The sequence below is a fragment of the Acinonyx jubatus genome, chromosome C2 (genome assembly GCF_027475565.1).
Source record: "Acinonyx jubatus isolate Ajub_Pintada_27869175 chromosome C2, VMU_Ajub_asm_v1.0, whole genome shotgun sequence".
NCBI classification, from domain to species: domain Eukaryota; kingdom Metazoa; phylum Chordata; class Mammalia; order Carnivora; family Felidae; genus Acinonyx; species Acinonyx jubatus.
In genome coordinates this window covers 8,434,513-8,461,185 of record NC_069384.1, presented here as the reverse complement: position 1 = coordinate 8,461,185, position 26,673 = coordinate 8,434,513, and the positions used below count along the sequence as shown (strand labels likewise).

General features: G+C 46.6%; 1 protein-coding gene across 1 annotated transcript; it reads left to right on the top strand.

The window, feature by feature from the left end:
- Nucleotides 1-14,338: 14,338 nt before the first annotated feature.
- On the top strand, nucleotides 14,339-26,049 carry RIPPLY3 (ripply transcriptional repressor 3). Its single transcript, XM_053220574.1, has 4 exons — nucleotides 14,339-14,546; nucleotides 15,600-15,666; nucleotides 21,421-21,488; nucleotides 24,997-26,049. The coding sequence occupies exons 1-4, from the start codon at nucleotides 14,443-14,445 to the stop codon at nucleotides 25,319-25,321; spliced, it is 564 nt and encodes a 187-aa protein (XP_053076549.1). The 5' UTR covers nucleotides 14,339-14,442; the 3' UTR covers nucleotides 25,322-26,049.
- Nucleotides 26,050-26,673: the final 624 nt, after the last annotated feature.

The window sequence follows — 26,673 nt, the reverse complement described above, 5'->3', positions numbered from 1 at the left end:
AGTAATATGCATTTCTATTAGAAGAACCAAACTTTTTCACTTAAGAGCCCGTTTTATACTCTTTTTTGCAGATTGTCCATTCATGTCTCTTGTCTTTTTTAAAACTGGAATTTTGAGCTCTGGTTCCCTCAGTCTTATTTACTTATCTGTACCTGTGACATACGTTGCAAATATTTTCTCCCCCTCTTTTACTTTCTCTCCGGTAGGCTTTCGTTTGCTCATAAAACCATTTTTGTTTTTCTCTTTTGTTTGTTTTTTATTTTTTTTTTAACATTTATTATTGAGAGACAGAACATGAGCATGGGAGGGGCAGAGAGAGGGGGGGAGACACAGAATCTGAAGCAGGCTCCAGGCTCTGAGCTGTCAGCACAGAGCCCGACGCGGGGCTGGAACTCACAAACCAGGAGATCCTGACCTGAGCGGAAGTCGGACTTTACGACTGAGCCACCCAGCCGCCCCAAAACCATTTTTGTTTTTCAATGTTGGCAAACGTACCAATATTTTTTTTCCGTCGTATCTGGATGTGGGTCACTGGAAAGCCTCCGCCGCCTCCACGCTACAGAAAATTCACCCGATTTCCGGCCGCGCAGGGGCCGGTCCTGCTGTTTCCCGCCACCACTTGCACCTGGCACACGTGCGTCTATGACCAAGCCGGGCGGAGGGCGGGGCCTCCGGGCGGCGGCGCCGCGCGTGCGCACTGGCGGACGAGTCCAGCTGGCCGGGGCGCCCGCAGGGGGGAGCGCGAGTGCGGCGGCGCTGCGGATCCCAGAGGTTTCCTTGCCCTTCCGGAAGCGCCGCCCTCTCTCGCGGGCCGGAGAGGGTCTTCTGACCTGCCCCGCGGCCGGGACCGCGACTTGGCCCGATCCTGTCGCGCCCCCTCGGCGGCCGGAATGGAGGCGGGCCAGCTCCTCTGCCGGGTCGCCTGGGGTCGCGGGAGGGCGTGAAAACGCCGGGGCTGTCGCGGCGCCCGGCGCTCCTTTAGCGTTACACGCGGGACCACGCTCTTGGGGAAACAGCCATTGGGTGCTTCTCTTGTACCAGCCTTCTGTCCCCGCCTTGTCCCTTGTAGACTTTTTTTTTTTTTTTAAATCCTCCATGCAGCCCTCCAGTCTCTCATCCCCTTACAACTGCCTTATAGATCCTCCCTCGGGATGCTCAGCAAAAACAGAGGCTCTCCGCTGGCCTTCTCTGGTCGTTCTCCCTAAGGGGGTTCTCTCTCCTGGTACAAAACACGTGGTGTCTTGTCCTTTCCAACACCAACAACCAGGTCTCTGATTCTCTGCCCCCACTTCAGATGCCAGCCACGTTTCTGTCCCGCCGACTACAAATTCCTGGGTTCCCGCACCTACCCCTCCAGTTTGAACACTCAGACCTCAGTAAAGGGCTTCACTTCCTGCTCCCCGTGTACCGTGAAGGAGGCAACTCAGGAACAGCGCGATGGAGGAGAAGCTCAGAAGGGGGGTCCAGAGCTCCCGTGCCTTTTGCCGGGGCCCCACTTGGCCCCAACCCGAACCCTTCCGTTTATGGGTTCCTAGGATTTCATTTAGATAGGTGGAAGGTGAGGTAGGTGAAAACCCTCTTACTCGGTTGGTTCCCAGCTACCAGCCCCCATCCTGAGCCACCTGGGAACCCACAATTATCACCTCATTCACAAAAACTCAGTTGTGGTTGCCCTTGCCAGGAACTTCCAAGGGTTTAGGAACTTTGTGCCAGGAACTGGGGACAGAGACTCAATATATTATTTATACCACACTCCCGCAAATCCATAACCTGATCTAATAATCATGAGAAAAGCATCAAATAAATCCCAACAGAGGAAATTTCTACAAAATACTTGACCTGACCTTAAAATTGTCGAGGTCACTCAAGACAAGGACCATCTGAGAGGTTTTCACAGCCAAAAGGAGCCTAAATTGATAGTTAAATATAATGTGTGTGCCTGGATGGGATCCTGGTACACAAAAAGAATATTATGGAAAAACAGAAAATCTGAATAAAGTACAAACTACAGACAATCTATATTGGTTTATTAACTGTAACAAATATACTGTAATAATGTAATATGTTAATAACGGTAAAATGGTTTATAGGAACTCCACTATCTTGCGAAATTTCTGTAAATCTAAAATTATTCTAAAAATAAAGTTTATTTTTTTAAAAAAATTTGGAAAGGCCTTTCAGTTTTCTGGACCCACCTTCTTTAAAAGGCAAGGACAGAATATGTAAATCACCACTTTTTTTAAAAAAAAATTTTTAATGTTTATTTATTTTTGAGAGACCGAGTGCGGGAGGAGCAGAGAGAGGAGACACAGAATCTGAAACAGGCTCCATCCAGGCTCCGAGCTGTCAGCACGGAGCCCGACTCCGGGATCAAACCCACAAACCATGAGATCATGACCTGAGCCAAAGTTGGATGCCCAACCAACTGAGCCACCCAGGTGCCCCATAAACCACCACTTTCTTGTACTTATAGTCAGTATGCTGGCAGGTAGGAACATACTGGAATAGAACCTTCTGTGAGATGCCATAATGATACCTGTATATCAGTTACAAAGGGAGGATGAGGAAGAGCTCCACCTGTTAGAGCTGCAAAGGAAGTGATGCTGACCTAGTCCCTCAGTGCATCAACCTGAACAAGGAAATACAAGGGGTCAGAGTGAGGAGAGGAGTGGGGTGAGATTTATTTGGGGACAGTCCTGGGCTTGCTGAGAGGTTTCTTCCAGCCCCTCCTACCAGGAGTAGCCCAGAGAGTGTCTTAGTCTGTGTCCCTGCATTTGGAGGACCCTGTGGACATGCGTCTGATATCCTGTAGGAAGTCCAGTTGGACCGACCAACTGCTTTGGTGGCAAGGCTCAAAGTATGCAGCTGTCTGCAGTCCTTCTAGAGGTCCTTGAATCACTTGTGGGCCTTGGGGGAGAGTAGGAGGCTGGCATTGAATCACTGAGGGCCCTGCCCAAAAGGGCTGCCTGGGGGCAGAGGGAGGAATGCTGGATTCCTAGGGCTGAAGAAGTTGCAAGTTAATTCCCCAAATCAAGTTGCATTTGCCAGAATCGGGAGATCGGCAGCCAAGAATTCTCCAAGTTGGAAATCTCCAAAGAAATTCCAAAAATACCCACGAGAGGAAAAAGACCTGAACAACAGCCCCGGAGAGCATGGGACCTCCCGTCGTCGGAAGGATCAGACCTGTCCCGTCCCCCCACCTCTCCCACCCTGGTTGGAGGCTGAACCCGTGGGGGTGGGGAGCGAATGGGCAGGGCACCAAGGAAGTCAACAGAGAGCAGCAAGCTCCAACCACACCCCTTCCTGCGGGCAGGCACCTGCCAGCTCCTGACCCACAGCTGGCCTTGGAATGGGGCTTGAAGGACTGATTAATTGCTAGGACTAGAAATAGTTTCTGAACTGAGAATGAGCTTGTGACCGAAAGTAACCCTCACATTATCTCCTGCCTAAAATGAGCAGAAAAGGGTGGGGCCTATGTTAGGGGTTGAATCATGTCCCCCCACCCAACCCCCCCACCCCCACCGAAGAAGATATTTTGAAGTCCTAACCTCCAGTGCTTTAGAATGGGACCTTATTTGGAAATGGGGTCATTGTACATGGAATGAGTTAAGACGAGGTCATCCTAACAGGAAGGATGCAGCAGTGATGATCAAGGCAGAGACTGAAGGGACACAGCAACCCACCAAAGTGGGGAAGAGGCGGGAAGGACCCCCCCCCCGCCCCCCGCAGGTTGCATAGGGAGCACGGCCCTGCTAAGAATTACTAGTCCAATTCTAGCCTCCAGACCTGTGAGACCATAAAATTGTTGTTCTAAGCCATCCAGTTTGCAGTACTTTGTTACAGAAACCCTGGGAAACTCCTACAGCCCCTTAGAGTTTTCATCCCGGGCCATGAGACTATTTCCCTGGATGCATTTAAAGAGATGGTGAAAGGTAACGTTGTGTTCAACGTGTTCCATGAGTCATACGTACAATATGCTACTTCCTCCAACTGCGCTGTCGAATAAATCTCTCCAAGGGACAAGGGAGTGTGACAGGCTCCTGGCATTGAAGCCTAGGCCCATAGGTGGTTCCAAAGGAAAGAGGACAAGGTATAGTGATGACAAACTCAGGCACCTCTTCCAAGAATATAGCCTACAGATAGAGTCACATATGTGCAAAATGCTGTCTGCCTGCATAAGGTTATTGGCTGAGGCATTGTGTGTAGTCACAGAAGGTTGGAAACCACCTAAGTGTCCATCAGGTAGGGACAGTTAAGTAAATGCTGGTACTCCACACACTGGCACACTGCACAACTCTTAAAAAAAAAAAAGAGGAAGAATATCTCTGTGCATTGATATAGAAATAGAAATATCTAGGGGCTCCTAAATGGTTCCGTCTGTTAAGCATCTGACTTGGGCTCAGGTCATGATCTCACGGTTCATGAGTTCGAGCCCCAAGTCGGGCTCTCTGATGACGGCTCAGAGCCTGAAGCCTGCTTCAGATTCTGTCTCTCTCTCTCTCTCTCTCTCTCTCTCTCTCTCTCTCTCTCCCCCCATCCCCCACCTATGCTCTCTCTCTCTCTCTCTCTCTCAAAAATAAACATTTAACAAACAGTAAAATAAAATAAAAGTCACTTATTGAGTGTCCATTATGAACCAGGCACCTGTTGTAGGAGTATCCAGCTAAAGCTGAAATTAGGCCACGAGCAGGAAATGAGCAAAGTCGTTTATCAGGTATTACAAGGGGAAGCAGAGGCACAATGGTGCAGGACAAATGCCCCCGAAGAGACAAGGAAAGATGCCAAGAGCCCTACATTCATTTGCATGGGCCACCATAACAAAATATCACAGACTGAATGACTTAAGCCATGCAGATTGATTTCCTCACAGGCTAGACGTTCAGTTTCTTCTGAGGTCCTCTCTCTTTGGCTTGTAGACAACTGTCTTCTCCCTGTGTCTTCACGTGGTCTTCCCTCTGCACGTGTCTGTGTCCTAATCTCTTCTTCTTATAAGAGCCAATCAGGATGCCTGGCTGGCTTCTTTGGAAGAGCTTGAGACTCTTGTTCTTGGGGTTGTGAGTTTGCGCCCTGCGTTGGCTGTAGAGATTACTTTAAAACATAAAAACGTATTAAGAAAAGAAAGAACACCAGTCGTGTTAGAGTAGGGCGCACCCATGTGACCTCATTTGACCTTAATTACTTCTTTAAAAACCCTATGTCCAAGAAAGGGGAACACTCTTGCCCTGTTGGTGGGAATGCAAACTGGTGCAGCCACTCTGGAAAACAGTGTGGAGGTTCCTCAAAAGGTTAAAAATAGAACTACCCTATGACCCAGCAATTGCACTACTAGATATTTACCCAAAGGATACAAAAATACTGGTTCAAAGGGACACATGTACCCCAATGTTTATAGCAGCACTATCGACAATAGCCAAATTATAGAAAGAGCCCAAATGTCCATCGACTGATGAATGGATAAAGAAGATGTGGCATATATATAAACAATGGAATATTACTCAGCCATCAAAAAGAAAGAAATCTTGCCATTTGCAACAATGTGGATGGAGCTAGAGTATTTTTTGTGAGCTAGAGTATATTAAACTAAGTGAAATAAGTCAGTCAGAGAAAGACTAATACCATGTGATTTCACTCATATGTAGAACTTAATAAACAAAACAGATGAACATTGGGGAAGTGAAAAAGAGAGAGAGAGAGGGAGGCAAACCAGAAGAGACTCTTAACTATAGAAAACAAACTAAGGGTTGCTGGAGGGAGGTGGGTGGGAGATGGGTTGAATGGGTGAGGGGCATTAAGGAGGGCACTTGCGATGAGCACTGGGTGTTGTAAGTGATGTAAGATTTTAGTGAAAATCTACTCCCGAAACCAATATTACACCATATGTTAACTAGAATTTTTTTTAATGTTTATTAATTTATTTTGAGAGAGTGAGCACAAGCTGGGGAGGTACAGAAGAAGAGGGAGAGAGAGAGAGAGAGAGAGAGAGAGAGAGAGAGAGAGAGAGAGAGAGAATCCTAAGCAGGTTCCTCGCTGTAAGCACAGAGCCTGACTTGGGGCTCGATCTCAGGAACTGTGAGATCATGACCTGAGCCAAAATCGAGAGTCGGACACTTAGCCAACTGAGCCACCCAGCGCCCCAACCAACTAGAATTTAAATAAAAACTTCAAGAAAAAATTAAAAATATAAATAAATAAAGACCCTATTTCCAAATACAGTTATGTTCTGCGGTAATGGGAGGTTAGGACTTCAACATATTAACTTGGAGGACACATGATTCAGCCCATAACAGGCTCCTTTTCTATGGGGTCCTGGTTGCAAAGCACAGAGCCATGCCTGTCACCCCATGGAGACAGGACAAGAAGAGGTTATCACAGTGGGCTCAGATGAGCTGTGAAGGCTCTCAGGCGACATGTATTCAGTCCCCCTCCTGGAGAGCCAGGCCAGGTCCGGCTGGTGCATAACTGGGTTCACTGTGGAATCCCAGAGACTGGAGACAGGTGCATGAGAGGGTCCCTGGAGCCCCTGGATGGAGCCTGAGCCCCGGGGGCGAATGTATGACAGTGTCCATAGGAAAGAGCGAAAGAGCAAGACAGAGTGCCAAGTCAGACCAGAGGGGCAGGGCTGAGGTTTAGGGCAAGGGCAGGGGCAGAACAGGCAATGGGGACATCAGAAAGGTTGGGGCTGGGGCTGGGAATATTCATCCAGGTGGTGTCCACGCCAGCAGAAAGATGAGCTTGCAGGTGTACTCGACTCATGTCATGGACTTGTGTGATGATCTGAGGGTCATGCCCCGCGGGACAGACCCCCATTTCCATGTGCCTGCATAGACATGCCACAGCGGGGCAGCAATCTCCCTGACCATGTGCTTGAACTTCTGCCAGCCTGGAAAAATAACGGACTGCTGCCTGTTCTAGGCGTGAGCCTCAACCCACCTAACTAACGGACCACGGAGACCGCTCAGAAGGTTGCAAACACTTCGTTCAAAAGGTTATGCCCGGGGCACCTGGGTGGCTCGGTGGGTTAAGCATCTGACTCATGATTTCAGCTCAGGTCATGGTCTTGCAGTCTGTGAGTTTGAGCTCGAGTAGTGCAGAGCCTACTTGGGATTCTCTCTCCCTCTCTCTGCCCCCTCCCTGCTTGTCCTCTCTCTCTCTCTCTCTCTCTTAAAATAAATAAACTTAAAAAAAAAAGGCTATGCCCATTTTCTGGGAGGGCTCTCCATTCTTCATCAGAGAAAATGAGCAGTGATGTGGACAAGTTTTGCTGGTCTTTATTTCAAAGGTTAGAAGAAAATATTACTGCATAGGGGGCACCTGGGTGGCTCAGTCGGTTAAGCATCTTACTCTTGGTTTCGGCTCAGGTCATGATCTCTTGGGTTCATGGGTTCAAGCCCCACATCAGGCTTGGTGTTGGGCATGGAGCTTGCTTGGGATTCTCTTGCTCTCCCTCTCTCTCTGCCCCTCCCTTACTCATTCACTCTCTCAAAATAAATAAACATTTAAAAATATTTTACAAATTACTGTGTATGTTCAGGAGCCATAGATGTCTAGGATTGTCCTACTTTTACTTCTTCATGTTTCCCATACCTCTCCTAGCTCCATTAAAATATAGATACACAGAAAAGTGTCTTCACTTTCAACAACATAAAATCCTAAAGAGGCAGAATTTACATGGAGGGTCTTAATTTCAACTTCTCAGAATAGAAGCAGTTTCTGCGGGACCCAGATCCTGAATGATTTCATTTGAGAATGAGCTATGGTCTTGAGGCAAATGTCCATTGAATCTCCAGCATAATTTATCTTTCCTATCACTAGCCCCCTGGGAAGCCAGTGTGAAGGTAGAGTGACACCAATTGTGACAGATGACAGAGGGAGTTCTGTCTTCTGTGTGGTATGCCTGCTAAGCCTCAGACTCCAGTGAGTCTGCCCGGGTTCATGTCCTAGTTCTGATTTTCTGGGCCATCTTGAAGCAATAATTTTTTTCTTCTTCTTTTTTTTAAATGTTTATTTATTTTTCAGAAAGAGCAAGAGACCAAGGGAAGAGCAGAGAGAGGAGACAGAGGATCCAAAGCAGGCTCTGCACTGAGAGCGTTGAGCTCGATGCAGAGCTCGAATTCATAGACTGCGAGATCATGACCTGAGCCGGAGGCGGATGCTCAACCAACTGAGCCACCCAGGAGCCCCTAAACTAAAAAATGTTTTAAAAGCAAACTCAAGCTTTAAGAATTAAAAACCAGGGTCCCCTGGGTGGCTCAGTCAGTTGAGCGTCTGACTTTAGCTCAGGTCATGATCTCGCAGTTCGTGGGTTTGATCCCTGCATCAGGCTCTGTGCTGACAGCTCAGAGCCTGGAACCTGTTTCGGATTCTGTGTCTCCCTCTCTCTCTGACCCTCCCCCGCTCATGCTCTCTCTCTGTCTCTCTCAAAAATAAATAAATGTTTAAAAAAATAATTCAGGGGCGCCTGGGTGGCTCAGTCGGTTAGGCATCCAACTTCAGCTCAGGTCATGATCTTACAGTCTGTGAGTTCAAGCCCTGCGTCAGGCTCTGTGCTGACAGCTCAGAGCCTGGAGCTTGCTTCAGATTCTGTGTCTCCCTCTCTCTCTGCCCCTCCCCTGCTCGTGCTCTGTCTCTCTCTGTCTCAAAAATAAATAAAAACTTTTAAAAAAATAAAAAAATAATTCAAAACGAAATATATATCATCTAGCAATTCTACTTCTGAATATATACCAAAAGAATTGAACGCAGGAGCTCAGATGAATGCTGTTCATAGCAGTTTTATTCACAATCGCCAAGAGGCTGAAACAACCTGTGTCCGTTGAGGGATGAATGGATAAACAAAATGGACGTACCCATACAGTGGAATATTATTCAGCCCTGAAAGGGAAGGAAATTCTGACACCTGCTACAGCATGAATGAACCTTGAGGACACTGAAGCAAAGTGAAACAAGAGGACAACAGCTGCATGATTCCACTTAATCATTCATAGAAAAGAAAGTAGAAAAGAAAGTAGTACCAGGGGCAGAGGGAGAGGGAAACGGGAATTACTGTTTAATGGGTACAAGATGAAAAAGTTCTGGAGACAATGGTGATGATGGTGGTACAACAGTGTGAATGTACTTCATGGCACTGAACTATACACTTAAAAAGACTTAAAACATCCCATTATGGGATAAATAAGTCACAGGAATAAAAGGAATACAATCAATGCTATTGTAATAGTGATGTGTGGGGACAGAGGGTAGCTACAGTTGTGGTGAGCACAGCATCCCTTAGAGTTGGTGAATTACCATGCTGTATACCTGTAACTCAGGTAACATTGTGTCGACTACAATAAATGGTAGGTTTTACGTTATTTGTATCTTACCGTGATTTAAAAAAATTAAAAAAAATAATTTTTAAAAACAAAAATATCCCAACGCATCTTATTCCTGTGGAAAAAATATACTTTCTGTTTTGTCACACACACACACACACACACACACACACACACACACACAAGATCTCTTAGAAAATAATAGCAACAGCGATAACAACATCTTGTAGCTTCTAAATCAGCTTTGGGAGTTGCGGAGCACTTTGTGGAGAGGAGAACAGGAAACAGGGTCGGTCTAAACACAAGGAGAGGAAACACCCATTTCCCTGCTTGTCTTTGACACTGTTTATGTAAAAATATTCTGCCCTCTGAGATGTTTTGACTTTTGGTATCCTCCTCCTAGGCAAGCCGGAAACCCTGAGGGTTGACATCTTTACTCTTTGTTTCTAAGCAACGGCTGAAAGTCAGCAAACGAAAAAAGAATTTTTAATTAAAGAGAACAGAGCAAGAAATAGAGCCTCAATTTTATCTGTTTCCCACATCACCTCCCAGGCAGGAATTCATACACTTGAAGTTATGCAATTTCCCCTGGTTTATCAACCAAGGGCCTAATTAAATTTCTTAAGATTTTTATACCCTTTGGCAAATTACTTCCTCTATCATAAACATCTTCCTTGGACCCAAAAAAGTTGAATAATTGAAACATACTTGATAAGACAAAAGCCCTTTGAATTCCCAACTACCTCAACAGGAGTTTGTTACTGTACTTTATTTTTTCATTTTTTTATTATATATATTTTAAAATTTTTTAATGTTTATTTATTTACTTTTGAGAGAGAGAGAGGGCAAGAGAGAGAGAGAGCACAGCAGGGGAAGGGGCAGAGAGAGGGAGACGCAGAATCCGAAGCAGGAGCCTGATGAGGGGCTCAAACCCATGAACCATGAGATCATGACCTGAGCTGAAGTCAGAGGCTTAAACGACTGAGCCACCCAGACGCCCCCTGTTACTGTATTTTAATTCCGCTACCTGCAGAAAAAGAACTTAAAAAAAAAAACCCAAAACCCACTACCACCTTTATTCTGTATTGACAATGAGTTTGTTTTTCATTAAATACATTTTCAGCAAAAACATGCATCGCTATTCATTTTCATTATAGTTTGTGGAGTTACATTCCATCTGTTTGAGGGTGGCATATTTGCAGAAATCCTTTACAGCTCTCCTGTTAGGGAGATTTGCTTTTTCTCCTCATTCAATATTTATTGGTATCGTCATGAACTCACTGATATTTATTGTATACTTTGGGTTATAATCCAATACTGCTTTGTATCTGTGCTCTCATTGTCCCTGCTCTGCCAGGACATGGGGTCTTACATATGCTCGGCAGAAGGAAGAAAAATACAAAACAAAAGACATGAAAAGAGTGCTTACTGTGTGAGGGTGCTGTCTTGGGTCCTTCTTGTCCTTTTTTTTTTTTTTTTAAGTTTATTTATTTATTTATTTAGAGAGAAAGAGAGAGAGACCATGAACAGGGACAGGGCAGAGAGAGAGAGAGAGAGAGAGAGAGAGAGGATCTCAAGCAGGCTCTGCCCTGTCAGCACAGAGCCTGATGCGATGCGATGCGGGGCTCGAATTCATGAACCATGACATCATGACCTGAGCGGAAACCAAGAGTTGGATGCTTAACCTACTGAGTCACCGAGCACCCTCTTCTTGTCCTTTAAGCTGACTTTAGCAGCATTCCATTTCTGAAGCCCACGTGCCCTCAGGAGCACAAGTCCCGGTTCTCCAACCTGATGGTGACTTTACACCAGTTACCTAACCTCTCTGAACCCCAGTTTCTTAATCTGTAAGATGAGGATAATGCGTATTTGCAGAGTTGGGATGAGGATTAAATTGATAGTTTATGAATTAATTACATGCCCCACAAAAGGAGCAAATGATCCCAATTGTATGAGGTGCCTGGAATCGTCAGAGCCACAGCGACACAAAGTAGAACAGTGGTTGCCAGTGGGGATGGGGAGGTCGTGTTTAATGGGACAGAGTTTCACTTGGGGATGATACAAATGTTCTGGGATGGACAATGATGATGGATGCACCAGTGTGAATGCACTTAAGGCCGAGGGGCTGGATTTGAAAATGATTAAAACAGTAAATATTGTTATGTGTACTTTACCCCCACGCAAAAATATATGCTCATTGTTTAAAATTTAGAAAACATTTTTGGGGCGCCTGGGTGGCTCAGTCAGTTAAGCGTCCGACTTCGGCTCAGATCATGATCTCACGGTTCGTGAGTTCGAGCCCCACGGTCGGACTCTGTGCTGACAGCTCAGAGCCCAGAGCCTGCTTCCGATTCTGTGTCTCCCTTTCTCTCTGCCCCTCCTCCTCTTGCGCTCTCTCTCAAGAATAAACATTAAAAAAAAATTTTTTTTAATAAAATTTAGAAAACATTTTTTAAAGTGTTTTAAATCCTTGGTAATCCCAGTAGTCAGTGGCCACTTCTGTTTTGTCATTTGTAGCCTCTGTATGGTTTGGGTTCCACTCATCCAATTTTGTTCTTTCAACATTATACAGATATATCTCTCCGTGCTGTTCAAAACTCAATAAACTTAAAAAATAGATATATATATTATTGTCAAATTGGCTTCCATACAACACCTCGTGCTCATCCCAACAGGTCCCCTCCTCAATGCCCACCCCCCACTTTCCCCCACCTCCACCCCCCCATCCTCCCTCCCTTTGTTCTCTGTATTTAAGAGTCTTATGGTTTGCCTCCCTCCCTCTCTGTAACTATTTTTTCCCCTTCCCCTCCCCCGTGGTCTTCTGTTAAGTTTCTCAAGATCCACATATGAGTGAAAACATATCTGTCCTTCTCTGACTGACATCTTTCACTCAGCATAATACCCTCCAGTTCCATCCACGTAGTTGCATGCTTCAATAAACCTTTTTACTACCTTCATGATATTCCATCATCACTGATTTAGCCACTGCCATATGTTTAGACATATTTTCAACATTATAAATAGCGCTATCATAAACATCTGTTAATTAATATCTTAACTTTTTTTTCATGTTTATTTACTTATTTTGAGAGAGAGAGACAGCACGTGTGCAAGCTGGGGAGGGGCAGAGAGAGACGCGGAGAAGAGACTCAAGTCAGAAGCTTTAACCCTTTAACCGACTGAACCACCCAGGCGCCCCTAATATACTTTAATATAGACCCAGAAGGAGAATTACTGAGCAGAGGTGACCATCTTTAAGGCACATGATTTATGTTGTCATGCTTTCTCAGAAAGGTAACCTGACTACATTACCACAGGCTTTATGAAAGACACTCATTTTAAGGCACCCATTTTAAGGTTGCCCAGCGTTAAATATAGCATTTCATTGTTGTAATGTCTGCCAATGTTCTTTGATTTCCTCTACCCCTGTTATATACTCAGGGTCCTCTTTAGTCGTTTGTATGAAATGTTATATAGTAAGCTTAGTTATTCATTCCCCCCATGCCTTTAATTAGGTTTAATTATTGCCAAATAATTGCCAAAAAATCTGTTGCTTTTTAAAAAAAAATTTTAATGTGTATTTGTTTTTAAAAGAGAGACAGACAGACAGACAGAGTGTGAGCAGGAGAGGAGCAGAGAGGGAGACACAGAATCCAGAGCAGTTTCCAGGCTCTGAGCGATCAGCACGAAGCCGGACATGGGGCTTGAACTCACCAACCACAGATCATGACCTGAGCCGAAGCGGGGCTGCTGAACCGACCCAGCCACCCTGGAGCCCCCAAAATCTGTTGCTTTTAAGGAAAGAAAATATGGAAATATACATATACATATATATATGTATATATATACACACACACACACACACACACACACATATATATATACTTTTTTAATGTGGAAATATTTTTATCTCTGAAGTTCATTGCTTTCCCACCCCCCCCCCACCCCTCACCCCCCACCCCCCACCCCCCATTAGTTTAAATCACAGGCAGCAAGCTCCAGTTCTCAAACGCAGTCAGTGGGGCACCGAGGAGCAGACGCTATTTAAGCAAGGGGCCCCCGGGCCGGGCCCGCGGCCTTCAGTGCTCCGTCGCCCGGGCAACTGATAAACCAGCATTCCTCCCACCTGACCCCGCGCCGGTGACGGTGGCGGCCGCGCTCCCGCGTCCCGCTCCGGCCCTGCAGCCTGGGGACGTGTCCTCACCGTCCGGCGGCGGCCAGGCTCATCCAGGCGCTTTCTAAGCGCGGCCCCCGGGGTAACCGGAGGCAAGTCCCACGCACCCCCACGCGGGGCCACCTTCCTCTGCAAGGCCCGCGACGGCGGGGAGCGCGCTGTCTTCCCGCTCTCCTCTCCGCGGCCTTCCACCCGCCTGGAAGTGTCGCCGCGTCTCCACCCCACCCGGTTCGCGCAGCGCCGTCGGGGCGTCCCGGGCGCTCCAGCACCGCAGGCAGGGCGGGTCCACGCGGGTCCCGAGACTTCCGTAGCCGCCCCCCAAAATCGCCCTGCTGCTAAAAAGTGGCGGACGTGAGGTTCTGCGGAAATCTGGGGACCCAGACGTTCCCGCAGCAACCAGAACCCCAGGGGCTGCGGGAAGAAGCCAGGGGCCCCTCCCCTCCCGCAGCGGGCCGGGGACACCCCCGGGAGAGGGTCCCGCCACCCCTGACCCATAAGGGTGACTTCCTTGCAGAAATACACCCCCCCCCCCCCGCACGTGTCCTCTTCCCCGCGCTTCCCGAGACACTTCCCGTCGCCCCTTCCCCTGGGTGCCTCGCCCCGCCCTGGCAACCCTCCCTGGGTTTCCTTTGTCCCCGCCACACCCCTGCCCCGAGCTTCCAGAGTCCTCTCCAAGGATATCCCACCACCACTCCCCCCACCCCCCAACCCCCGCGCCGCGCCGCGCCTCTTCGGGACCTTTTCTGGTCCCTTCCCCCCTCCGCCTTCCCGGTCCCCTCCCCGAGCCTCTCCTGCGCCCTCCCCGCCCCCTCCTCGGTTTCCCCTGTCCCCTCCCGCCCCGCCCCCGTTTTTAAACCTGGCGCCGAGCGCCCTGGTAGGTGAGCGCCCTCGCCCGAGCGGTTAGAGGCGCGGCCGAGTCGCTGGCGCCGCCGGAGGGGCGCTGGCTGTGCGGGCACCATGAGACCCGAGGCGGCGGCCGGAGCCCGGGAGGCTCGGGGGCGCGTCTGTCACTGCCCCGCCGACGGTCCCCGGAGGCCACCGCCGCCGCGCGGGCCGGAGAGGTGAGGGTGTCCCCGCGGTGCGACGGTGAGGGGGGCGCAGAGCGGGATGCCCCGTGCGCCGCTGAGTCCCCCCGAATCCGGGCGGAGCTCCGGAGCCCGACGGCGACGCAGGGCAAGTCCCTTAACCTTAGTCAGGGACGCAGAGTCCTCCGGGTTTTGGGGTACAGCGCCGAAGCGCGGAGGCCCAGGAACGCCCCGCGAGGAAATGGGCCAACGCTTCCATTCATAGATCTGAAATCACTGGGCTGGGAACGTTGAAGTCTCGGGGCCTCTCGGCGTGCCTAACAGGGGTCCCCTCACGTTGACTGTCGCAGGCTTGGGGCTCAGCCCTTTCAAGGTAGCACGGTTAAAATCGAATTAGCCAAGGAGGCGTGGAAGGGGCTGCGTGGCTAGGCAGCCTGACAGGAGAAAACCATTTGCCCCTTTTGCACCCTAGACTCCTTGTGGAATGGTCTCTGCGAAGTCAAGATCCTTCAACAGCGCGGCTGGTGCAGTAGAAATTAATGAGCCACAAAGTAGCCAGCTACAGTGGGGAATCAAGGGAAGAATCCAGTCAGGCTGGAAGAGAAATCCCTCAACTAACGTGTCCTCTGATCACTGCATCAGATTTGGGACTTCTCAAAACCCCATGAAGGCAGAGAACTGATAATGTGGCAGGGAGGAAAAAAAAAAAAAAAGAGAGAGAGAGAGAGAGAGACCCCCCTCCCCCCATGGTACTGGTTTATCCACAGACTGAGAACTTGAGAGAACTTTCTGGGGTATCCAGTGATCCTTTCTCAGGCAAACATTAGAATTGATAAGAATGATAACTCTTACGATGTTATTTTTTTTTAAGTGTATTTGTTTTGAGAGGGAAAGAGAGAGAATCCCAAGCAGGCTCTGCATGGTCATGGCAGAGCCCCACATGGGTCTCAATCTCAAAACCATGAGATAGTGACCTGAGCTGAGATCGAGTTGGATGCTTAACTGACTGAGCCCCCCAGGTGCCCCTTATGACATAATTTTGAAAGAGCAGAAAATGCTGGGGTTCATCTCTGGTCCCTGCCTTTCCAGCCCCACGCCATGGAGACCTTGGATCCTGACACCCCAAGAAACTGAGCTGCCCGCAACTGGAAACCCGGTAAGGTTAAGGTGGGCATTGTGGTATCCAACAGTTCAGCCAGAAAGTGGCACCAACTCAAAAATGACCATGAAGGCCTGTCCCTCTCTCGGTGGTCTAATACAGAAGTGCCTGTGGGTTTGGGATTGGGAGCCTGGGTGAGGCTGCTGTTAATCAGACCTGAGTCACATGCACAGATTGGGCTCCTGCTTGCTTCTCTCTCTCTCTGTCTTCTTTTGAATCTTGATTCATTTTTTGAGAGCAAGATGGAGACAGAGCATGAGTGGGGGAAGGGTAGAGAGAGAGAGGGAGACACAGAATCAGAAACAGGCTCCAGGCTCCCATCACAGAGCCGGATGTGGGACTCGAACCCACAAACCATGAGATTGTGACCTGAGCTAAAGTCGGACACTTAACCGACTGAGTCACCCCGGCGCCCCTGCTTGCTTCTTTCTTGAAAAGCAAAGCCTAGCTATGGCCTAGTTCTTTCAAGGGCATTCTGAGAGAAAGAAAGGGAGATTTCTTTTATGTTGTTTTTTCCCCTTGCAAACCAGCGGGTAGAGAGAGGAGGGGTTGGCTGTCTCTGGCTGCCTCCCCTCTCCTTAGAGAAAAGCTGAGGGTGCCATTACTGCTGGGCTGGTACCACAGTGCAAATAAGGGCAGAGACCAGTCTGGGGTGCCCAGAAGTTGCTGTTAAAAGCCCACCATCTGGCCCTTTCTGAAGGACTTTTGCCCAGTCTGCAAGCACTCCTGGGGTAATTCATGTTGTCTGAGCAAATACACTCTGGCTGAGGGCTTTGTGGGTAAAGATTAATCTCCACCACTATTCTTTTGTTTCCTGCACTGGTAACTAAATGGCTTTATACTTACTGAAGTAATGGCTTGCTTTCATAGAATTTACCTTTCCTTTTTAAAATCTTAAAATGTAAGTTGATGACTTTTATAATGCTGAAGAGCTAATCAGGCTGGGAAGGACCGTGTATTTAATTTACGTAACATGTGGCATATGTTATGTGTGCAGTTATTTGTAATATGATAAGAAATTCAGGTGTGGGAAAGCTGACCTTGGACTGTATTTTGATATCCAGACTATTAAATTAGCCTGGATAATGGAAGTTTTTAATTCAGTTGCTATTATTTAAAGAATGAAAAAAATACAATCTATATCAAATTAATGATTTTGTAGCCGAAATTAGTCTTAAACACATGCAATATCCAAATAATGGAAAATAATTTCGTCTTTTGCATCCAAGCTTAAGTTTGTTCTTAAATATAAGATTTAAGAGGTGCTTGGGAGAGGGAGAAAATATAGTTTACAATTGTGTGATTTTTTTTGTTGTTGTTGTTAAATGAAATGTATATGGAGCGGTTGTTGCAAGAATAAAAATACTGTAGCACATTTATTAACGCAAGGCAGGTGGATTTTTTCCTATGATGACGAGAAGGCTATTTGTGAGAAAATTGTTAAGGTGTAGCAACTTTCTAGTTGATCGCTAGCATGGCACACTGGATAAAGCAGTTGTGTCCATGGATTTGGCGGGGAGGTGCTCTGTGGGGGCTGCAGCGCACGCCGCCCTGCACGCCTGGACAGCTCTTTGTAGAGCCCACTTGGCGGGGCGAAGTCAGCGGGAGCCAGGGCCAGGTGAGCGCCGCCCGGCACCGGGAGGGACCGCTTCTTGCTGAACAGCGCCCTCTCCCGACGACGCGGGAGAATTCCTTGGCTCCCGGGCCCTGTTGTGTATTTCCGGAGAAATTGTAGGGCTGGATTGGAGGCCCTGTGCCCTGAGCCTTGGACTCACCCTCACCCATTTGGTATCCTTCCCTCTCCTTGGGGGCTGTCTGCCTCTCCTGCCTGGGGAAAATGAACGACAGCCTAATCCTTCGTTGACCTCTGTTGCATTTCTCTCCTTGCCACTTGTCGACCTTGCAAGAGAGGTGATTCCCTAAAAGGAGATGGGCCCATCCTCCCATCTCACAGGTTTCCCCGCACTTGCACTTTGTTGGAGTCAGAGGCTGCATGGGGAGGAGAGGGAGAGACCCTCATGAAAGTCTCTGCTTGTATCTCTTCTCTTACTCTTAAGGACACACACATTGACATACTTACTCTGTATGCATTTCTCTTCCCCTTGCATCATCAAAATATGAATGTTTAGACATTTCTGTCATCAGAAAAGGATCTTTAATTAGAGTGTATTTGTGACATAAAGTTTTTATTTTTATTTATTTAGGTTTTTTTCTTTCTTTTTTTTTTTTTTTAGAGAGAGAGAGAGCATGAGTTGGGGGCAGAGGGAGGTGGGGGGGGGAGAGAGAGAGAGAGAGAGAGAGAGAGAATGAATCTTAAGCAGGCTCCATGCTCAATGCAGAGCCTGACATGGGGCTCGATCCCCTGATCCTGGGGTCATGACCTAAGCCGACATCAAGAGTCGGGTGCTCAAGGGACTGAGCTACCCAGACCCCCTGGCATAAAGTTTTTAAAGCTGTGTATGTTTGTGGGTAAAGTTTTACAGTTTTTAAAGGTGTATTGAATGTTTCAGAGTCTGGTTAGAATTACTCAGTTTATTCTGTTTGAAAATTTTTTTCCACGTTTATTTTTGAGAGAGAGAGAAAGAACTTGAGTGGGGGAGGGGCAGAGAGAGAGCTCCGGAGACGCAGAATCTGAAGCAGACGCAGGGCTGGAACCCACAAGCCGAGAGATCATGGCCTGAGCTGAAGTCGGATGCTTAACCAACTGAGCCACCCAGGTGCCCCTAGAGTTACTTGCTTTAAAGGAAGCTGTTTCTCTGTACTAACACTGCCTTTTGGTGCCACCAAAGTGTGTGCAAAGTTGTATTAGACACAGCCATCACCGGATATAAAATCACCTCCGACAGCCCAGGATTGCTTCCTGTGGTGGAGTGAGCATTTAGAGCTATTTTATAAAGACAAACAAAGCTTAACACAGACACGATTCTCTGGAGTCCTCAAAAAGTGAACTTCATTTTGGAGAAGGTCTTGCTCAAAGAGCCTCATTTTCTTTCCCTATTAGCTCAGCACAGCATATTGGAAAGAAATATGGTTGGTAAAATATAATGACGTTTGGGGTGCCTCGGTGGCTCAGTCGGTTGAGCGTCCAACTTCAACTTAGGTCATGATCTCACAGTTTGTGAGTTCGAGCCCCATGTCGTGCTCAGTCCACTTTGGATCTTCTCTCTCCCTCTCTCTCTGCCCCTCCCTCACTCATGTGCACTCTCTTGCTCTCTCTCTCAAAAATAAATAAACATTAAAAAATATAAATATACACATATGTGTGTGTGTGTATATATACACACATTTATATGTATGTATGTACATATAATGTATATATGTACATATAATATATATGTATGTACATATATATGTATATATAAAATGACGTTTGCTCACAAAGACCACACATATCACTGCAGGATGGAAGGATGTGATGATCATTGGTGACAGTCCTCAGACTCCTTCCTTGTCACACTCCAGAAGATTTTGTCTCCCTCTCGATCTGGCTCCATGCAACCCAAGGGCTGGGGTTTCTGATCCATGGCCCCAGGCCATTTCAGCTCACTTTCAAGCTGTCCCCGGATGGTCTGTCCCAAGACACCCCACTTCGTGCTTTCCATATAACTAAAACTTTCAGAGCTCTAACATCAAATGGCAATTTCTCCCTTCTCAGCCCCTTAGATAATCTGGCCACAGTTCAGGCCAAATTCTTTGAGATTCAGGACCTCACAGAATGGGCAGAAAGGGGTCAGCCCTGGACCGGAAGAGTGATTGTCCTTTCTCTCACTAGCACCTCCTCTGGTCACAGCGTGGACAAGCCTGGCACTCTCTCTCTCTCTTTCTCTCTCTCTCTCTCTCTCTGTTTGTGTCTTATCTCCATCAATGTTGTCCTTAGTTGCTCAGCCTAGCTTTTCTTTCCTCCACTCCTGATATTCAGGTGGTCACAGGGTTTTTTGAATACTACTGAAGTGCCCTTGAAATCCATCTTTCCTTTCCCTTCCTGTCACTGTCCAAATCTTTATTACCTCTTGCTATGTGCCTCTGGGCCCTTACCTCCCCAACCTAGGCTATGCACTACACCCAGGGGCCACCGTTATCCTTAAAATACAGGTCTGACTATTGAACTCCTGACTTCAAAATCAGCAGTGGTCTTTACTGCTGCCTCCAGAATGAAACTGAGACTCAAAATAGGTATTCAAGGGGCGCCTGGGTGGCTCAGTCGATTAAGCATCTGACTTTGGTTCAGGTCATGATCTCATGGTTCATGAGTTTGAGCCCCGCGTCGGGCTCTGTGCTGACAGCTCAGAGCCTGGAGCCTGCTTCAGATTCTGTTTCCCGATCTCTGCCCCACCCCTGCTTGTCTCTGTCTCTCTCTGTCAAAAATGAATAAATGTATAAATGTTAACAAAAAAAAAAAATAGGTATTCAAGGTGTCCTGTAATGAGGATTCAGCTTCCTGTTGGAGCCCATTTACCACCACAGCTTCTCGTTCATTCCACACTGGGGTCCTCACTCTTCCCCATCTGTGCCCCTCAGAACTTGATGCTTTTCTCTGCCAGGAATGGTCTCAGAATCACACATTCAAATGCCACTGAGGTCTCTGCCAGGCCTCCCATGAACCTTTCCCTCCTCCCTGCTTAGAATTGCTGGCATCTTGCTATATGATGCTTTGTAGTGCGGCTATTTGACAGTGTGTGTGTGTCTTTTCTGATTATATTTAAAAAGCCTGAACTGGGGGCGCATGGGTGGCTCAGGTTTAAAATCAATAGGAAAAGACCATCCAGAGAGAACGTAGGCAAACAGGTGATTCAAAGACAAGAAGAGGCACCTGGGTGGCTCAGTTGGTTAAGCATCTGACTCTTGAATTCGGCTCAGGTCATGATCCCAGGGTTGTGGGATTGAGCCCCGCATCAGGCAACACACTGGGCATGGAGCCTGCTTGAGATTCTCTCTCTCTCTCTCTCTCTCTCTCTCTCTCTCTCTCTCTCTCTCTCTCAAAGACAAAAAAAAAAAACAACCCTGAACTGAAGGACTGTGTCAGACGGACTCCTCTTTCCATCTTTGAATCCCTCACAGCCCCCAAGACATCACTGTCAACAGGAAGAGGAAGAGAGACTTATCAAATACTGTTAAGGTGTTGGGGCACCTGGGTGGTTAAACGTTAAGCGTCCAGCTTTGGCTCAGGTCATGATCTCACGGTTCACAAGATTGAGCCCTGTGTCGTGCTCTGTGCTGACATCTCGGAGCCTGGAGCCTGCTTCGGATTCTGTGTCTCCCTCTCTCTCTGCCGCTCCCCTGTTCACACTCTGTCTCTCTCTCAAAAATAAATAAAACATTAAAATTAAAAAAAAAAAAAAAGATTGAGAACTCGATCCGTGTTCCCCTTAAGAATAAGGAGGATGAGGGGCACCTGGGGGGCTCAGTCGATTAAGCATCTGACTTCAGCTCAGGTCATGATCTCACGGTTCGTGGGTTCAAGCCCCGCATTGGGCTCTGGGCTGACAGCTGGGAGTCCGGAGCCTGCTTCGGATTCTGTGTCTCCCTCTCTCTCTGCCCCTCCCCCACTCTCTCTCTCTCTCTCTCTCTCTCTCTCTCAAAAATAAACATTAAAAATTTTAAAAACCCACAAATACTGTTAAGGTGTTTACATTGTCTCTAAAATTGGTATTGATACTAAGAAGGGCAGACCACTTAGATTATATTTTTTTAGAATTTCAGGATGCTACTTCAGACAGACTGTATCTGTGTTTGATGTGTCTGTCTTTGCAGCTTGAACCTGGTGATGACCGGCAAACTCCGGGATCAAAGGGTGCCTTTGGGTTTCAGCATCCTGTAAGGTAACATGACTTCACGGCAAGAAATATGTTCTTTCCTTTTAATAGAAGCATAAGTATACTTTAGTGTCCTCACCTGTGTACATTCTCAGCAAAGTGGAAAATAATTCAGTATAGTCTTCTGTATTTAGTTCTTACCCAAAGGAACTTCAAGGATATTTTGTTGGATTTCTGGAATTCATTCATTCATTCAGTGTTCCAGTTGCAAATTGGATTGACCTCTTTCCTTTATGTCTTTTGTTTATACCTCTCACTACATATTTTGTCTTGTTTATATTTATTTTGGGGAAGGGGAGGGGCAGAGAGAGAGGGGGCCAGAGGATCCCAAGTGGGCTTTGTGCTGACCTCAGAGATCATGATTCGGGCTCGAATCAACCAACCGTGAGATCATGATCTGAGCTGAAGTCAGATGCTTAACCGACTGAGCCACCCAGGTGCTCCTGTCTTGTGTTAAATTTAATTGGATATGAATTGCATATGTGTATCTGCTTATCTACTTAAGTACTTAAGTACATTTCTATTTCTTTCCCAGAATATAAGTTAGCATATTGTCTAGAGCAAAGTAGACCTTGAAAATATGTGTGTGACCGAACAAGGGATTGGTTGGAGGGTTCTCCCACCGTTGGCTTCTCCGGCCTCTCTGTGCTCCCATGGTCCTTCCTGGTGGGGAGCAGGACCCTCACTACTGTATCCCTCTTACATTTCATCCATTTTAGGCGGGTGGCTCATGCTCAGGATTTTTTTATCTGTTTCTCTGTCTCTTTCTCTCCCCATCTCTCATTTCCTGCAGCAGAATGAATCTAGTCTGTGCTACTCCTCATGAAAGTATTTTTACCCTGGTTATCCTGGAAAACTGAAAGCTCTAGTAAAACCCAGAGATACTAACTGCTAGAGATGCACTTGAAAGACCGTCAGACTGGTCGAAGAGTGATTTCTGGAAAGGGAAGCTTTCCTAGTGTCCCTTACACCTGTGGTCTTCATTCCCCACGGGACTGGGGAAGCTTTAAAAATACAGACGCCGGGGGGGCTCCCCTGGGAGTGTTGACTCATTTGTTCTGGGAAAGGCCTAGGTGTCTGTATTCGTACGGTCTCCCAGGTGATCCCAGTGTGCATGGGGGATGAACCTGCCACCCTCTGTCTTGCCCTGTGAGCGTCCACCTGCACGACCCACCCGTGGACCTGCCGGCCGCAGACCCTCTGGGGCTGCTCCCCAATTTTTGTTTCATTGAAAAGGCAGTGACTGGTGAGGCATGCGTTACAAACTGAGTGCACAATTTTATCTTTTTATTACAGAAAATTTCAAACACAGACAAAAGTGGAGAGAAAACGGTACAGGGACCCACATGCCTGTCACCAGCCTCAATAATTATCAGCCGTCTTCAGACCTGATGGTGTTTATCACCTTCTCCAACCCATTTTTTTAATTGTTGTTAGAATATTTTAAAGCAATTCCAGATATCCTACTAATTCACATTCCCCTGCAATTACTTCAGCATTACAGCTAACTTTTAATATGGCCAAACCCTGGGGGCACCTGGGTGGTTCAGTCAGTTAAGCGCTGATTTCGGCTCAGGTCATGATCTGACAGTTCGTGAGTTCGAGCCCCATGTCGGGCTCTGTGCTCACAGCTCAGAGCCTGGAGCCTGCTTCAGATTCTGTGTCTCCCTCTCTCTCTGCCCCTCCCCTGCTTACTTGCTCTCTCTCTCTCAAAAATAAACAAACATTAAAAAAATTTGTAAAAGAAAATATGGCCAAACCCTAAACTATGTTTGTAGTTTATATTTTATTTATACATTTTATATAATATAGAATTTATGTTATTTATATTTTATACAATGTAGAAGTATGTTACATTTTTATGTTATATTTAAATTTATCTTTTTATATAACATTACTTGTATTTATATAATATAGAAATATATATATTTAAAGTATATATATACATATATGTATACGTATATATATATATTTTCTTCTGTTTGTTGCAGAGTTCCTCAACCCCAGCACTATTGAACTTTGAGCTGGATGATTGTTTGTTGTAAGGGGCTGTTGTGGGCATGACGCAATGTTCAGTGGAATCACTGGCCTCTGCCCACCACATGCTAATAGCTTCTCCTCAGTTGTGGCAACCAGAAAGGTCTCCAGACGTTGCCACACGTCCCTTGGAGGCTGAGAATCCCTGGCTTATCAGAAATCTTGGGACGTTCAGAATTGTCACGCATTATTTATAGCAGGGTGTTTCCGCTCTTTTCTCCTCCATCCAAAAAGAGGGAAATGGAAATCAACTCTACAGGGGCGCCTGGCTGGCTCGGCCGGTAGAGTGTGTGACTCTTGATCTCGGGGTTGTAGGTTCGAGTCCCATGCTAGGTGTAGAAATTACTTAAAAATATAGAAAAACAAATCAGCTTTGCAACTAAGTAGTGATCAGTTGATAATCCCTCTCAGTTCCTCAGGAGACCTCAGGGGAAAACGCCAATAAATTAGTGAGTAAATGGTAAGAAAAAAGGATTATGGGGAGAGTGAGGGGTATTTTAAATACTTCCCATGTGTAACTGGAATCCTAAATTCTATAAAACCTGGAGTTAGAGGTTCCAAATTTATATATTTAGGTTATTTCCCTTCCTTCCTTCTTTTCTTTCTTCCTATTCTTTGGACTAGACAAATAACCAGGGTTACCATCTTCTGTACTGGCAAAGTGAGGAACCCACCCCTATCACTTTTCTAGAGCAACGTCCAGAAAGATTAGCTGCTTCTCTAGACTCGGCCCTCAGGGTCAAGTTTCCTCCAGGGCCCAAAGGGCTACAACGTTCCCCATGCTCAGGGGTGTTAGGGAGAGTGGGACCTAACCTAAATAGGATATATATTCTCCAGGATAAATCAAGTTCTCCATTCGATCAGGGTGAGACTCTTCATCTTGAAACTTGGTGTTTTAATTCCCTCTTACCTTCACGGAAGCAGACCCTTTTTCCTGTGTTGGTCTAAATTGACTTGCTCACTCACGTTTTAGCTCATTTCTGAACTGGTGTAGGGTTCCTCACCAGCTCTCTCCACCTGCCCACAGTCTTGTGTTCTGGTGACTTAGAACTCGGGGTGCCTAGGTGGCTCAGTTGGTTAAGCGTCCGACTTCAGCCTCAGCTCATGGTTTCATCGCTCCTAAGTTCAAGCCTCGTGTCAGGCTCTCTGCTGACAGCTCGGGGCCTGGAGCCTGCATTGGATTCTGTGTCTGTGCCTCTCTCTGCCCCTCCCCAGCTCACAATCTGTCTCTCTCTCTCTCTCTCTCTCTCTCTCAAAAATAAATAAACATGAAAGAAAGAAAGAAAGAAAGAAAGAAAGAAAGAAAGAAAGAAAGAAAGAAAGAAAGAAAGAAAGAAAAGAAAACACTCCGGGCACAGTGAAGGCAAGATCAGAGAGGGAGATTGGGAGTTAGCTGCTTTTAGGGAAGAGGACCCTCTCGATGGAGTTCAGCATTGTTTCGGGGTGATTAATGGTGTATTTTTTTCTTAAATATTAGACTTTATTTACCCATTTCAAAGCGCCAAGAGTATCTGCAGAGTTCTGGGGAAAAAGTGCTGGCCAGCTTCCCGGTGCAAGCCACAATCCACTTCTACAACGATGAATCCGATTCAGACGATGAAGAACAAGAAGAAGAAACCCAGTCTTCCGAACTTCAGTGCCAGGAGACAGAAGGCCAGGCGGAGAGTGGCCCAGGAGGGAAGGGCAAGGGCCAGCTCGCAAACCTGGGACGGAGGTCTGTAGGACACGGTGGCCTCAGTGGTGAGGGTCTACTCCCTCATGGTGACTCTCTGGGGAGCACAGAGTGTTCCTCCCCCAAATAAATTTGGTCCCTCTCCCATGCCAGACCTGGCTCACATGCACTCCTGGGGACAGCCGTGCCAGGACACCTTGCATTTCCCTTGGTGTTTGGGGGTCGGGGACTACCTCTGGCCAGGACGCCACTCGCAGCCAGAACTTAGCTTTTAACTTTTCCTTCTCCTGGTGACTCTCTTCGGGGCACTCACGCACACTGTTGAGAAAGGATTCCAGGACCAGGAGGAGGTTTGTGTTGACATGGGTTGTTATTAGTTGGGACCAACTTTCAAAGCACCATTTGCCATTGTCACTGTGCCATCAAGTGACAGATTATTCCAATATAGGTTACGACCCCACCTGTGCCTCTCACGTAACCTCCGACTCTTTATTCAGCGATTTCTACTTTTGTAAAAATGGTGGAGCGATTGTCCCAGGGTTGATGTATTTGCTTACTGGCATTCCCAAAATATTTATGAAAAATAAATAAAACTGAACAATTTCCATAAGAGCAACAGAAATTTTAAATGTGGATTTTTAGGGGACAATTCTGGATAAAAATTTATGATTCTTGTCTAAGGGCTGAGTGTGTGAATAAATGGAGAGAAGAGCTTTAACTCTTAGTTGGGGACTGGTTTGGGCTTATTACTTGAATAGAATAACACTGTTTTCAATCAAATTATCTAATATAAAATTATTTCCATTTTTTTAATATTTTGATGATTAAATGAGTGCACTCCACAAGTTTATCACTTAACTATCTTACATGTGGTTGTTTTCCTATATATAGTACATTATATAAATTTATACTTGAAATAAATATTTTGAAAGAAAAATGTTTGATAATCACCTTTTTTGTGTAAAATAATTTTATTTATTTATATTGTTTTTTTTATTTTTATTTTTTTTTAATTTTTTTAACGTTTATTTATTTTTGAGACAGAGAGACAGAGCATGAACGGGGAAGGGGCAGAGAGAGAGGGAGACACAGAATCGGAAGCTGGCTCCAGGCTCTGAGCCATCAGCCCAGAGCCTGACGCGGGGCTCGAACTCACGGACTGCGAGATTGTGACCTGAGCTGAAGTCGGATGCTTAACCAACTGAGCCACCCAGGCGCCCCTGTTTTTTTTTTTTTAAGTAATCTCTACACCCATGTGGGACTCAGACTCAGAACCCTGAGATCAAGAGTTGCACTCTTCGCCCACTGAGCCATCCGGGCACTCCATGTTTAAGACAATTTTAGATTTTAATTAGTGCCTGCTTTAGAGTTTTTAAAAGTTTGTCAGAGTGTTTTCATATTTAACTCTTTAAATGATACTAATTGTGTTTAAGAATATAAAAGTGTAAAAAGAATGTAGACAGGATTGTAACCTCGATGCCC

Excerpts from the sequence above, each read along its gene's own strand:
- RIPPLY3 (XM_053220574.1), top strand. The coding sequence starts at position 14,443 with ATGAGACCCGAGGCGGCGGCCGGAGCCCGGGAGGCTCGGGGGCGCGTC. Across the intron at positions 14,547-15,599 it reads CCGCCGCGCGGGCCGGAGAG|CCCCACGCCATGGAGACCTT; the intron begins GTGAGGGTGTCC and ends CTGCCTTTCCAG. Across the intron at positions 15,667-21,420 it reads TGCCCGCAACTGGAAACCCG|CTTGAACCTGGTGATGACCG; the intron begins GTAAGGTTAAGG and ends CTGTCTTTGCAG.